The sequence below is a fragment of the Sapajus apella genome, unplaced genomic scaffold, assembly GCF_009761245.1.
Source record: "Sapajus apella isolate SASKATOON/1434 unplaced genomic scaffold, GSC_monkey_1.0 scaffold23, whole genome shotgun sequence".
Taxonomy (NCBI): Eukaryota; Metazoa; Chordata; class Mammalia; order Primates; family Cebidae; genus Sapajus; species Sapajus apella.
In genome coordinates, this window is record NW_022436963.1 from 3,609,027 (window position 1) to 3,624,216 (window position 15,190).

General features: G+C 55.4%; 1 protein-coding gene across 4 annotated transcripts in view; it reads right to left on the reverse strand.

Annotated features, from left to right (window-relative positions):
• Nucleotides 1–1,946: 1,946 nt before the first annotated feature.
• The window catches only part of POC1A (POC1 centriolar protein A), a 79,115-nt gene continuing 65,871 nt past the window's right edge, over nucleotides 1,947–15,190 (reverse strand). For all 4 annotated transcript variants that reach the window (XM_032290071.1, XM_032290073.1, XM_032290070.1 and 1 more), the window contains one exon: nucleotides 1,947–2,683. In XM_032290071.1, coding sequence (XP_032145962.1) covers nucleotides 2,585–2,683 — 99 coding nt within the window. In that variant the 3' untranslated portion in view covers nucleotides 1,947–2,584. The remainder of the gene's footprint in view (nucleotides 2,684–15,190) is intronic.

Genomic DNA, 15,190 nt, shown 5'->3' on the forward strand with positions numbered 1-15,190 from the left:
TTGAGATGGAGACTCACTCTGTCCCCCAGGCTGGAGTCCAGTGGCATGATCTTGGCTCACTGCAATCTCCGATTCCCAGGTTCAAGTGATTCTCCTGCCTCAGCCTCCCAAATAGCTGGGGTTACAGGCATGAGCCACTAAGCCTGGCTAATTTTTGTATTTTTAGTAGACTTGGGGTTTCACCACATTGGCCGGGCTGGTGGTGAACTCCTGGCCTCAAGTGATCTGGCCACCTTGGCCTCCTGAAGTACTGAGATTACAGGCCAAAGGCTGGGATACAGCCACCGCGCCCGGCCTGTGCTGTTTTAAAGAGCAGCATTCCAAGAAGAACATCCTGACCCCAAATTCCAGGTCTGGCTGGTGGCTCCATCAAGGGAGGGGTGGGGACCTGGACCACTGTAGCAGAGCCCTCCGGCAGTCCGTGGAGCTTGAGCATGGGCCTATCCAAGCTGGCCCTGGCTCTGGCCTGTCTCCATCTGGACGGCCCATGTTAGGCTGTCCCAGGGCATGCGAAAATCATACAAGAAGTTTGTGGGGGCGAGTCCTCCCTCCTGATCGCTTACATCTAATAACCAGTGGAGCTTCCACTGGCATCAGCAGTTGGGAATAAATACCACACCACTACCCCTAAGACCACCTCCCTCAACTCCACACGTCCTCCAGCAGAAAAAGGTAGATTTCAGAGATTCCAAACTTCATCCTGGTGTAAACTGAAGACAGGGGTGATGGCAATGTTGGTCTGGCCTGAGAGCAAGAGCTGCCACACAATGCTCTGGAGACCCTGCGCATGACCTGCTGCCCCCAGTGAGGGACCATTATCTGTCTTTGGAGATAACCTTTCCCTGGGCTGGCTGCTCAAATCATCAGTCTCCACATGTGCAGCCCAGGTCTGGAAGCCACAACAGGCAGCCTAGTACTGGTCCAGTGGTAGAAGGGCTGGCACAGGAGGGAACCAACACTACTGGCCCCACAAGTTGCCCCTCCTCTGAGCAGACTGACCTCCAGTTGCCCAGACTCTCCTTCAAAGCCTCCTGAGGTAGCTGAGAGACTTGCTTGCCAGGCTCTTCCACACACCGGCAGGGCCGCATGGGAGAAAAGCAGCGGGTCCCAGCAGCCATCAGAGCACCCTGAGCCAGCAGCATCTTCCCATCGACAGCACGGGGGAGTATGGCATTGACAGCAGGCCCGGTCAATCCAGTGGGACTGGTGGGGATGGGGAGTGATGGGCTTCTCTTGAGCACCTCTCTGCACTGGGCACAGTGCATCACATACCTTGTAACCAGAGGAGTGGGCATCACCACCACTTCACACAGTAAGAACCTGAGATTTGGAGAAGTTAGGTCACAATGCTGAGGTCACACAGCTGGCAACAGGCAGCTCCCAGTGTAGGCCAGACAGGCAGCGTCCCCGTTCTTGTTGTTCATCAAGTCTCATCACAGCTGCCCCCTGGTCAGTCCAAGCTCTTAGGCATGCAGGCTCTGCTTTCTCAGAGGAAAGTGGTCCTGACAGCTCCTGGGAAGATCGAATACCATCCTCCATTCCCCAGGGCAGGGCAGGTGTGTTTGAGGAAAGACCTCCCTGGCTGGCTGAGCCCCAAGAAGCCGAAGACAGAAGGCATGGACGACACACAGACACAGGGAAAACACTAGCCCTGGCTTCCTCAGCACAGGTGCAGAGGTCGGAGCCTATGGAAGCCCTCAGGAGACAATGGAAACATGAGTACCTGAGTCCCAACAGAAGCAGCCAGTGGGGGCCAGCCAGAGGTGGGTGGCATGCAGGGGCTCTGGCTGCCCTAACACCCCAAATAGCTGCAAACAGGGGTATCCTGGCCTCAGAGGTGATCCTGGCGGAGGCCCTCCCAACTCACCATTCTCATTCTCTGTTTGGGCCCTGGGGATGGGAAGATTGATTAAGTCTCACCCAGCATAAGCCACTCCTGAAACAAGTGCAATGAAGTCAGGTTTAATTTTCAGATTCCTTTGCCCTCACACAAGGAGGAGGCCACCTGGCTCCAGTGAACACGTGTGAAACAGAAACCAGGGCCACTGCAAAGCCACCACCCACTTGAGAGGGCTTGTTACTGGACCACCTGACTCAGATGGGCCTACTTTGGGCCTTTAGTCAGATTTAGAGAAAACCCCTGCCTTATCCAACCAATGTGCAATCAATTTCTATGCCATGCCAGGTGTGCAAAAAGCCAGTCACATGTCCAAATGATGAGTCAAAATCAAGGCATTGTGGGTCCGCCTCCTCCAGAGGGGAGCCACAGTCTCAGGACCCTGAGGAAGCAGGCATTTTCAAGTGGCTCCTTTACATTAGGCAAAATGTGGCCCTCTCAGTCGGGTCTGAAGCATCATTTGTGTGTGAGCCCGACCCATGGGGGACCTCTGGCTGCCAGGACCACGACGTGGAGAGCCTCCTGGTGCAGATGGCAAGGTGGAGGGCAGAACTGCAAAATCCAGGCCTCCAGTATGGATGTGATTCCCACAGAGTTCAGTCCCCTTTATTTACCCAAGTCCCACAGTACAAATCCCTGGCCTGCCACCCCCCAAATCAACCGAGCTCCTGATTCTTGCTCCCCTGATCACGGTGTCGTTCTCTGCATGATTAGCTGCTGGTTCTCCAGACACTGCTTCAGCTTGTCTTCTGTCAGTGTCAACCGCTGCTCCAGGATGGAGACTGTCTGCAAAATAAATAGTGGTTGGGTCAGAACACAGAGGGGCCACCAGGCTGCCCCAGGGACCCCTTTGGCCAGTTGCCACTTGGCTGCCTCAGCCACTGCCCAAATGCCAATAGTTGGCTCTTTCCACCTAGGGATTCCGTCAGGCCCCTTGTCTCTGGTGCTACTGGGACAGCCCTTGCCTTTATGTCTGCTCCTCCAGGCTCTGGATGACTAATCTCTGATGTTTGTGGGCAGGGGGTAGGGACACAGTTAGGGAAACTAGATGGCAGGTCCCACAGCCTTTGGTTATTTCCCAAGAGAACTAAGGGGTCAGTAATCCCCTGCCCTAGTGGCCTGGCATTTACACTGGAGTTCTGGACCAAAACCAGCTTCTTGTCTGAGCCAGGCTCTGTCCATAAACAACTAGAGACCATCAACCACCTCCAATCCAGAGGTGAGAAAACTGCAGCCACAAATGACAGCACTCTACTTGGGTCCTTCCCCTCACACCTGGAAGAGCCTCCAAGGCTGGCAGGCGACAAAGGCAGAGAGGTGAGTCCCCTGATTCCAGGAGGGTCTCTGACTGTTCAAGTTCAACCAACGCTACTTTAGGATATGTCATCTGGGAGTTCAGCCCAGGGCAATCACAGGTCAGTGACAACTCCATCTCCCTGAGCCCACTTTCTCCTCCCAGGGCAAAGGACAACGCCAAGCTAATGGCCAAGGTAACTCAGCAGCCCAGCAGTTGTTCAGCTCAACCCTGTTGGCCACTCTGACCATGCTTGCCATCATGCTGCCTTCCTGAGGCGGGGTCCTTGCTCTCCTGGCCTCTCTTACACACCCAGCACAATGGCTCACCTGTGGACCTGGCTGCCTGGACTGCCAAAAGCCCCCAGCCGCTGGAGCTGTGTGTGCTTCATGGACCAGGGCCCGTCTTGCAGACATAGCTCCCAGACAGGCTGGGGAAAGCTGCTCTCCTCCTCTGGCTTTGGACAGAGTATCAGCAGAGGGGCAGCACTGTCTGGGAGCCTGCGTGCTTGCCTCACTCATCACTTGTGTAGGTTAGACCATGCTGGCCAGGACGCCTCTGCCATCATTTCACTTCCCTCTTTAGGGCTGGCTGAGTGCCTACTGTATACCAGGCCCCCACTGGCCACTGGACGAGCCCACTGTGAGGATGGCTGCCTCAACTCCTGCACCATGCAGCCCACAGGCATCAGGAGGGCCAGATTAATGTCACCCATGCGCTTCCCCAAGAGGTTTCGCCCCCTTCCCTGAGGCTCCATGAAGGCCTAGGCCTTGGTCCAGTGGAAAGGAAACTTTTCCTTCATACATTTAATAAAACACTGAAACATTTCAGGAGGGAGTTTCCTCTCTAAGCCTGCTATAAACTCTTGCAGCGTCCTGCACGGATGTCAGCTGCCATGAAGGGTGCTCTGCCTGGTGGCTGGCCCCTTCTAAATGAGCCAATCAGGGCTATGATGGCTCTGATCCCTCCGTCACTGGACAGAGCCTGGAGAAATTGCTACCCATGGAACACGAACTGCACCCTGAGAGGCAGAGCTAAGCTGAAAGAGACCCTCACATTCCCCCTGTGCTGGCCAGCCAGCCGGGGGCAGTGGGGGTGTGTGCAGCTTGTAAAAGTGGTGGCGGAAATGGCCCCCAGCTGGCCTGGGACAGCATTCCTGGAAGTTTCCACTGGCTGCTGTGAAACTTGCAGAGCCAAAAGCATTCTTCATCCAGACTTTTTCCGATGGCCCTACACTAAAGGCCACAGCAGAAGAGCCTGTTTTTCCTCTTCTGCCTTTATTTTTTTTCAAACTTTTCACAGGAACCCAATTTCCAAACGTGGAGATAGTGGGCCCAGAAAATGTGGGTGAGGTGCTGGGCAACATCAATACCGGGGCCTCCACTGAGTTCCATAGGGGGCCCATACTTCAGCTCAGTAGCAATGTGACCACTAGACTGTCTATATTAAATTCTTTCAACAGTGAAGCATCACCTGTTTCACAACCAGCCCCTGCATGAAGGGTACTGGCCCGGTTGAGGCCTTCCTCTCAGAGCTCTGAGGATCACTTCACAGCACAGTAGACAAACAGGCTTTTACGAGCCCCGACACCCCTCAAGGCAGCACCTCCCCCGCTTCTCCCCCTCCAGCCTAGCTTCAGAGGAGCCCTGTCGTCTCTGTGTTTGGTCTCAGCTTCCCCTGTTCCTCTGCCAAGGTGCCGGGTGGTGGCCACCATCAGGGAGAAGTCTACCAGGCCCTTCTCAGCACGTGATCCCAGCCACGCCCACTTTGAGCAGGAGGAGGCCTGGGAGAGCAGGATGCGTTCTGGATTTCTGTACATTAGAATGCTGTCTGGCATTCTCTGCTCCACGTAGTTAAAAAAAAATCCTACTTTCTTAAATATTTTTATATTTTTCTTAAAATTCAAATTTTCTTAATAAAGCATAGGGCCTCATTTTCACAGAAAATGGTGACTCCTCATGGAAAGTGCAACATGGAACTCCTGCTCTCAGATGTTGTTGCTGTGCCTTCCCCCTACAAGGGGAAGGAAGGGGTTCCCCAGTGGTGGAAATGCCTTAATGGGCATCCAAGTGGCAAAGTGGAGACACATTCAGGGCTGGTGGCACACACAGGCAGGAGGGCTGGCAGGCCACCTGCAGGGAGTCTGTCTGGACCACAGGCCCACAGCAGCCAGGACAGGCCACCACAGTACCACTGTGCTTCCCCAGCTGCACTGGGGCTGTGGGAGGAGGGCAGAGCATCTGAGACAGCAGAAGGGGTACATGGGGGGCATCCCTGGCATGGACTGGTTTGGAGCCACATCACGTGACCTTGTTCAGAACATGTGTGACCTTTACCTGTTGGTTCAGAACAAAAAGTAAGGACATCCCCATACCAAGGTTCAGAAAATACATGCCACCTCAGTGTGCACAGGCCGCTGCTGTTCCCTCCTGCTGCCCACTGACCCAACCCCCAGCGAAGCCCAGCCAAGGAGGCTGCTCTCCTGGCCTCATGCTCTATCCACCCCAGGAATTTTCCTCCTACACAGCACCTGTCCTCGCCAGGCTGGAGACATGGCCACACCTACCCTGGAGGGTGAGGAGGAGTGCTCTGCAGCCTCCTTGGGTCCACACTCCACAGCCTGGCAGCCAGGACTTTCAAGGGCAAATGAGCACTGACCTTCCCAACAGCTCCTTGATCACCCTGCCTCTCACCCTGCTCTGTACAGAGGAGCAGGAGCCAGAGGTCTGGTCCCAGAGCTTCAGAAAGTCCCCAAAGAGGTACAGGCCGGGTCGGGTGCCAGGCATCAACAAGGGAAACTGCTTTGCCTGATACAAGTGTCCATGGCTTCTGGCTTTGGGGCAGGGTAAAGAGAACCCGAAGAAGGGGTTGAGGAGTCCAGGGCTCTGACTGCTGGGGGTGGCTGGCCTGGGCAAAGTGGCCAGGAAAGATGGCCCATCTCCCAGAACTTCCTCATGCTGGGGTCCAACTCCCGCACGATGCGGCCCCTTCTGTTTGCCAACCTCATTTGCCAATGAGGAACCAGGCAGCTCATTCCCTCTGCCCGGACCCGGTGCTGCCCTGGAATGATTCATAAGTCTCTGTGTAGTTGGGGTGTGGGGCTTTGACATAAGGGAACCCAGTAGGAGGTCCTGGGACTGGGCTCAGGGGGGTTCTCCCTGATGATTCTTGACACCCTCTGCTCCGCAGGCTTCTCTTGGCAGCTGACTTTCACGGAGCACTCGTGTTGTGCCAAAAACTTCAACAACCTTTCAGGGTAGGAGCTTTCATTATCCCCATTTTGCAGATGAAGAAACTGATGCACAGTGATATTAAGTAACTTGCCGAAAGTCACACAGCTTATCAGTGCCAAGCCTAGGCTGATGAACCCAGGTGGCCTGGCTGCAGTGTGCACGCTAAGGCACAGAGCAGTGTGCATCTTGGCTCTGTCCCTGTCAAGAATGTCAAAGGAGAGGCCTGCTGGTGTCCCACCCCACTTCCAGCCCTGATGCCCAAACCCAGGCAGCCTGAGGAGAGACTCAGGGATCCCTGTCCTTACCCAGTGGCACCTGCTATCCTGGTTTAGGCTGCCTGGGCCTAGCTGCTCTGAATTAAATGAGCAGAAGTTCTTAACTCAGCCACAGTGGCCATAGATAGCCCCCAGGGTCACTCACCCCTTCACACTGTCGGGCCTCACATGTCACCTCCCCCTGAAAAGCAGTCTCTTACCTGGCTAAACATTCGGGTTTGAAATTATGACAAAGGTCATAAGAATAATTCACCTGAGTCATGAAAACTCAATGTTATAGGAACCGAAAGGACACACTGACAGGAACCTCCTACTGGACGTGCAACAAGAAACTGCCCCAGTGGCTTCACTGTCAACGCCTTCTTCCAGCGGGCTTTGTGCCACTGCAGCATTAAGTGAGCAGTCCCAAAACACGCTGTGGAACTCACCTGGGTCACTGCTGGGTGCCCCATCCCTCAAAGACAAGGTTCACTTGTAAACAAGGTGCCTCCCTCCCAAATCGGAGTGACAGGAAGCCAGAGTGAGCACCCTATGGCCTGGGCACTATCACTCCTCACCCAGTACTGTCCACCTCCCAGGTCAAGGTCCTCAGGGCCAGTGTCAGGAAGCCTCATGGGGTATGGCCAGCAGGGCTCCAGAAGTTTTATCTTCGAAGTCACATCTGCCCGAGGTTCACCAGGGAGCTCATTTCTGAACTACCTTTTCCTACTCTGTTACCAGTAATTTCTGGGAAGCCATGACCCTTCTCAAAAAACCTTGACTTTCATATCACTTGTTTGCCATCGAATGTTGTCATGTTCTGTTGTTTCTCTAGACCAAGGGTTGGCAAACTACAGCCGCAAATAAGGTTTTATGGACATGCCCACTGGCTTCCATATGGTCTCTGGCTGCCTTCTGGGTACAACGGCAGGCTGAGTAGTGGTGACAGAGGTTGTTTGGCCCACAAAGCCTAGAATCTTTACTGTTTAAATCTGCTGACCCTTGCCCTTGCTTTTCCCTCACTCAGACCCTCACCAAGCACCTCCCCATGCTGGCCTGCGCCTGGCCACACAGGCTCAGCTGGACCCACAGGGTACACCCCAGTTCAACGAGGCAGATGCTACACAGGCACATAGACAGTGGGATGCACTGGGGAGGAGAGGGCAAGAGGGGCAGGAAGAGTATCAGGACCCAAGGAACAGTGTGCACGAAGGCCCTGAGCTGGCTGCGAAGGTAATGAAAGGGAGGGATGGATCAAAGGAGGCGCATGCGCTGGAGCGAGAAGAGGGGGCCTCAGGGGAGGCAGGAGATGGGGCTGGGCCCTGCAGGCCATGCCTGGCAGCTTCATCTTCACCCTCAGAGAGGTAGAAGGGTGCTGGGAGCTGCTAGGCTGAAGGGATGTGAGACCCCTCTGGCTGCTGCTGGGGACGGTCTGGGAGTGGCTGCATGACTGTGGGAAGGTGAGGTGCAGGCAAGAGAGAACGTGAGAGGATGACAGTGGCTTGGACTGGGGTCAGGGGAAGCCAAGAAGGAAAGTGGACAGAACCAGAGATAGCCACAAAGAACGAAGCACCTGCACCTGGTGATGAGTTAGATAGGGGTCTGAGAGAGGAGGAGATGTGCTGCAAGGCCAAGAACACAAGACAAGGACCGGCCCTGCAGGAGAGGCAGAGACGGGCTCCAGACTGCACAGCCTGAGTGTGAGGACCCCCAAGAGAGCTGAGAGAGTCTGGCAGGCATGGGGTGGTCTGAGAAGCCTGAGTCAGCAGCAGAGTCGCTCTGTATTTTTGAGACTTGCACTACTGAGAATCCTCACTACGGGGGGCAGCCAGTGGGCAGGGAGGGAAGGAGGGGTTGAGGAGAGCAGTGGACCCTCAAGGCCCCTGCAGGCTGGAAAGCAGAGTCCAGTGCAGGTGAGCCAAGGGCCCTGCCAAGTCCCAGGGTGATGTCAGCGATAGGTTGAACCCCCCTGGAAAGCTCCTCAGTGGGGACGAAGGAGGGACTGCCCAACCTAGGTGACCCAACAGGGAGGATGCTGAGATGCTGGGGACCAAAATCAAGAACACGGTGACCGGCCAGCTTGGGCTGGACACTGGGTCTAGAAGCTCAGGCCAGGCAGTAGGGCTTCCAGCCATGATTCATCTGCCTGAGCTCTCCAAGGCAAACCATCCCCCCGGGAGAGGCTGAACAATGGCATCCTATTTGAATCCTAATTTTCCTGCTCAGGGAAGAGAAGACACTGTGATCTGTCCCGTTGGGGCAACATTCAGAGGGCGAGTGTATCTTCTCTCCCTCACAGTTCGAGACGTGTAAGACGTTTTATGTAACACCTTAAAGGGCCTTCTGAGCGTGGTATAAAAAGAACTGATTTTAAAGTGACAGGCTTTTATTTTTAGCCCCCTAAAAATTGTAGTGATGCCCAAAGCAGTTGCACTGAAATACAAGTCCTCAGAGACATGTCTGGCACCTGCGCCCCCAACTCCAAGGAGAAGAGGAACACTGGGGACATTTCAACAGACACCCCCACTCTGCACCTCACTACCTCAGACGCATCCTTCTCTACTGACGGAGTTATTAGGTGTCTGCTGAAAGCCTGCTATGGGACCCACTGGGCTCCAAGATCGGAACAGTTGAGCCAGATGCCACATCATCCTCCACACCCACCGATGACCCAAACTGACCAGTTCAGGTTTCCGGCCTGGGACAGAGCCTGGGTTTATGTAGCTCTGCTAGCCTCCGAGGTGGCGGAGGGGAGCGCCTTAGCTCCTCCGAGGTGTGTGATGGGGACTCGGGCACCTGGAGCATCAAGAGTGGCCAGAGGGGCATCTGCATGACCCCTCAGCTGGTGAGGGGCATAGGCGGTGTGACGCTCCCATGGGCTCTGCAGAAGTGCAGGAAGAGTTCTTCTCTGGACAGGAACAGAGGAGGCAATAGTCTAGTGCTCCCTGAGAGGGTCCGCCCCACGCTTGGACATGGTGAAACAGAGCAAACAAGGACAGATGCAACTCTGGCTGTGCCCGACCCCCTGTGGAGTGACGTACAGTTCCTCACGCCACCTTCTCCCCCCAGGTCTAGTTACACCCCAGCACTCTCCCTGGCCTGTGCGGGCTTTTCCTTTGTTCTTCCTTTCTCCTGCTGTGACCTCCCCCTCTTTCAGCCCCAGCCTCTTTTTCTCCCTGGCCTGGTTTCCTCTTGAGGTGGGCTTGTCCTGCATTTTCTTCTTAGTGCTTTTCTCCCAGTTCTTTCTGTTTCCTTTCAAGGCCTCTTCATTCCCTTTTCACTGTTTGGTGAGAGGACAAGGGGAACGGGAGCAGAATGTGTGTCTGCCCCCCTGGGACTGAGCTCCAGGTGGAGTCAGGCCCCTGACACGGTTCACCTGCTAGGGGGATGATGCCAGGGCTGCCTGGCCTGGGAAAGAGAGCACCAGCTCTGACAGGAAGGCCTCTGGGAGAAAACAACAGATGGGCTGGTGCAAGTGCTTTCCAAGTACTAGGTGCAGCAGGTGCTAAGGCCCTGAGACACACTCTTGGAACTGTCAGGAGGCCAGTGTGCTTGGCCTAAAGAGGTTGAGCAGGGAAGAGATATGGGCCCAAGGGCCCTCAGCTCAAAACGAAAGGGAACAGAGAAGCCTCCACTCCCTCGCACTGCCTCACCAGGCTCACGGGTCTGAGCAGCCACAGCCAGAGAGGATGCTGATCCCATGTGCCTGCGGCCAGTTTGTAGAGCACTGGTTCCAGAATAAACTCTGGGAGAGGAGGCTCGACCCAAGAACTGACCACAGCCACGTGGTCCCACAGGCCATGAAACAGAAGGGAATGGACTGGTACTTCAGAGCACAAACCAAGGGCACACCCTTAGGGACAGGTCCCTTCCAGCAGCTGCTCCTCCTCCCAGGGCCATGGTCGTCACCACCTTTGCTGAAGGCCTCCCTCATGCACTCATGTGCAAACATGGTGGGGAAGTGCCTCCAAAACTGAGGAGCTGTGGGACGCTCACGACCCTCCTCAAGGGTAGCCAACAACATCATTCACTCCCACACATCTGTCAACACCCATCACAGACAGCAAACAAGGGACCCTAGCTCTTGGGGGCTTCCGAGCACTGGTGCAGCCACAGTCCCGTCTAGGCTGGGGAAAAGCTACTCCACCACTATTGACAGCAAAGAACATCTTGGGGGCAGGAAAGAACAAGGGTGGCCAGATCCTTAAAAATACTTCCCCAAGTGCAGGCCTCACTTGAGGTTTCCCCACTCTATCCCCCTGCCCCCCAGCTCTGGGGTAGCCCGTCTTCCCAGGGCCTTCTGCTCACCCTGGCCAGGGCCCTTCCCCATGTCCACATCCTACTCTTAGCAGAGCCCTGGGTGCTGGTACCTGGGGCCTTCCTGGATGCGTGGTACTGGTTCCTATGGGAGCCACCTCTGAGCTAGAAGACAGGTGGTGTGGAGGTGGACAGGGTGGTTGGGCCAGACTGATGGATGGAGGCAGAGCCAACATCCAGCAATGTGTCCCACCAACCTCTCTGCCTGGGCTGGGGAGCTGCAACTGTCCGGGGCTGGCAGGCTTGCAGGGGGGCCAGGAGATGGGGCATCAGCGGCTAATGGGACAAGATGGGAAGCCGCACTGATGGAGAGAAGGTAGAGGCAGTAGCTGGGTGAAGCCTGGGAGAGGCTGTAGGAGGGTGAGCACACAGGGCCACACTGTCCCAGGCCCCCCTGATAGCCACACTGGGCTGATCAGGGTACCATGGTAAGAGAAGTGTCCTTGCCAGACTCAGGCAGGCCCCCCTCCCCCATCCCAGCTGGGCTCCTTCTGCACTAGGGCCTCCCAGGCAGGGCTCAGGTGCCCCTCCTGCCTGCTCCTCAGTCCCCATCCTTGGACCTAGGCTTCCTGGTGACTCCCCTTGCCCTACTCCTGGGACACCCTTTACCCTCTGCCTCCTCATTGCTTCTCTGTGCCCCTCTCCTACCCAAGAGCTTAGGGATAAAGGCCAGACCGAGGCATGGAATTTCTGTGGCCCTCCAGGCCCTGTGCTGACCATCGATACTGCCTTCTCTGCCCAACCCCGCCTATTCAGGGCCTGCCCACTCTCCTACCCCAGGAGCCTCCTTGCCCTGGCCCCAGTGCTCGGATACCTGCCTTCCTCCCCTCATGGGTGTAGACCCTTGGAAAATGCCACTGAGGGACTCCCAGTGGGGAACCTTTGTCCCACGTGGTAAGCACGCAGACTCCTTAGCTATATGGCCTGGGCTCAAAGGTAAACTTAACCACTAACTGGCCGAGCAGCCTTGGGCAAGTTACCTGACTCAGGGCTTTGGTTTCCTGGTCTGTAAAACACCTCTCTCATAGTCATGGCAATAGTCACATTAATAACTAATACACATGTAGCACCTGCTCTGTCTGGCTGGGCACAGGCATGCACTATGAGGAACATGACTCCCCTAGCCATTGCGCTGGCTGAGGTCTGGGATGTTTGGGGAGCCATGGGCAGCCATGGGCACAGATGTGGTCAGATTTGAGCCACTGATGTACCTCAGTGGTGGTCCGGCTGATTCTTAAAGCTCTCCTGTGATGGAAAGCTCCTTTTAATCATTTCCCAGGTTGTGGTTGATCTGGGGTCCCCCAGGAGGCCTCCCTGGTGGGGCTGGAGTTCTCCAGTCTCCTCCACACCAACACAGGAGCCAGATAACTGGGCCAGAGGTAGGGTGGCCCCAGCTGCTCTGAGTCTCAGGGAGAGGGTGCAGTCACCCAGTCACACCACTGAGGACACTTGCGGCAGGCCGGGCAAATGTCCTGGGCTGGCCATTGACTCAACACCCCTGGTCTCCACTGTGCTGCACTAAATGTCTAACTTTCCTTTGGCTTCATTGCAAAGATGGAAAATATGGAATTAATCTCCACTATAGCATGGTTTTGACTTCACTCAGATTCTGAAGATCTAAAACAGATGCAATAAAAAAGGAATCTCTTTGCTGTGGGGTCTCGTGAGCTATCAAAACAAAGCAGGGCTGCCGGGCCCCAGTGCCTACCCTCGCTCTGCGCTGTCTCCTCCCAACTCCAGCTTTGTCACTTGGTGTACCCCTGCGTGTGTGCACACTCAGGGCCCTGCCTTGCTGGTGGTGCCCTGGCCAGCCTGCTACCACGTCAGCAGTGACTGGGGGGCCAGAGTGGCCAGCCTAGCCCTCTGTGCACAAGGCCTGCTGGTCTAAGCCCAGCCCTTTGCACCACCCAAGGCTCTGCCTCCTGGCCCCAGCCACCACCCAGCACCTAATGGTCTGCAGCTCAGAGGCCTTCATGTCAGAGGGTACAAACAATGCCCCCGGAGCAGCCTGTGGACATCAGTCAGTCTGAGTGCCAGTGCCACGAGGACAGAAGTTGTTGTCTATTCTTGCCCATGACTGTCTTCCTGCTCCTAGACAGCACCTGGCACACAGTAGGTGCACACTGAGTACTGGATGGACAAATGCCCAGCCCTGAGTGCTGTGGGAATGCAGGGAACACCCGTCTGGTACCTGCCAGCCCAGGTCCTCCAGGCCAAAGGGCAGCCCTAATCTGAGGATGGGCCCGCCCAACTTGTGAGGAACACTCACCCCAGCGTGGGTCTTGGACCTGGTGGACTTGAAGGGATAGTGGGAGAGGGAGAGGGGGGCGAGCAGGTAGGAGGGGCCAGCCCCCAACAGCTAGTCTTGGGAGGGAGGAAGCCTCATTGCTTTGGCAGAAAGTCGGGGCGGGAGTCAAGGAAGCAGCCCAGTTCCTCCCCTTCCCAGCTCGGTCCTGGTCTGATGATGACTAGAAGTTCCAAAGCCTGGACCTCAGAGGGGAAGGAATGGAGCTCCCCTCTCGTGCTGATGTCTGGTGTGCTAACAGGCCCAGGATCACACACAGCCAATTCACAAAAACCAATTTCTAAAAAATTCCTCCCAATCTCTCTGCGTTCAGCAACTCCCCCTAACCCCACAGTCTGCTGCAAACAGCAGAGAATGAGCCTTCGGTCCCTTGAGCCTACAATCTGTGGTTCTGTTTCACATTATCTCAGGGATATAGGATTTCTCTGACGGTTTTATGTCCCCCAGCCCCCACCTCTAGTGAAGATTAGCTCTCTTCGGGAAGTATATGAAACACTATTTTCTCCTAGTGGATTAGCCACCAGATTAAAGAATCTTAGCTATTTACCTTCCTCATGGTTTTACAGCAACTTCTTTTAAGTGAACACAGCTCTCTTTTCCATATCACTGTTTCCCCCAAAAGGAGAAGCTATAAAAAGTGGGTCCATTCAGACCATTCATAAAACTGGGTGCTCCTGGGACCCACGGGGTGCTGCTCACACCTGAAGGGAAGACCTGAGCCACAGCCCCACTGACACTAGGGCGGGTTCAAGCACATCTCTGCCAGCCATGTACAGGCCACCAGGGAAGCCAAGTGTCTCACAGAGATAGGCCCCAAGGTGTAGGACAGCAGTCATGCTTGGCCATAGACTCTGCTGGACTCTGACTTCAGGGTGAGTCCAAACAGGGCTGAGCATGGGGTGTGGACCTTGGCCTTGGCCGCCTTCTGCATCCCATTTCTTCAGAGACTGACTTTTCTAACAATCCATATAGTTAGTCAACTACTTTCCCAAAACTCAGTAAAACATGATCATTCTAAGCCAGAGAGACAGCTTGATAGCTTGCTGGAGGCCTGGAAGTCTCAGTATAGCATGGCAAGTTGGGCTGCAGCTACTACCCAGCAAGACCACCTCTGGGAGGAAGAAGGGCATAAGCCACCAGGGATGGAGTCTCAAGCCTCCCTCGTCCTGCCAAGCATCCACCAATCCACGTGGGAAAACCTGACCAATCATCTTGGCGGGTTTTCTGGAGCCACTGGCTGGGCCCAGATCAGAAGGGCAGGGGGCACATAATTGCTTCCCAAATGCCGTGCTTAAGTTCATGGCTTCCTCTGCTTCTTCAGCCATGGCCACTGTGGGCATGATGAGGGTCTGTACCCATAGTACAGGCCTGGATCAGAGTCCTTTACAGAGTGCCAGGGAGGAAGCAGCAAGCCCAACTGCAACCCTTCCTGGCCCTGCTGTGGTGGTGCTTCATTCAGGAAAGCACCAAGTGGCCACGGGGTCAGCTGTGATGAACAAGGCTGTGGCTTGCTTAATCTCAGAGCCATGCAGGCCAGTTTGGGGCTCCTGTCATAACACTCACAGGCCCCTTTCTTGCGGCCTGTGTTTGGCCTTTCCTTGGAGGGCCCTCAAGTCCTAGAGGAGCAAGGGCAAATCACCTGGAGTCCCCTCCCTTCCTCCTCTCAGAGCAAGCCTAGATTCAGCCCGAATGAGATGTTTCTGCATGGGCCTCTCTCCCTGCTCCCAGCCTCTGCTCTCCCCTAGCCATTCCTGCCCGCCATCTCCCAGCTCTCCCCCATCTCCAGGCCTGCTCAGAGCTTCACAGAAGAAATCTCATACAACTAATCATGAACATTCCCAGGCCCCAGAGGTAATCACAGCCACTGCCGAGCCCATCTGGCAGGCAGGG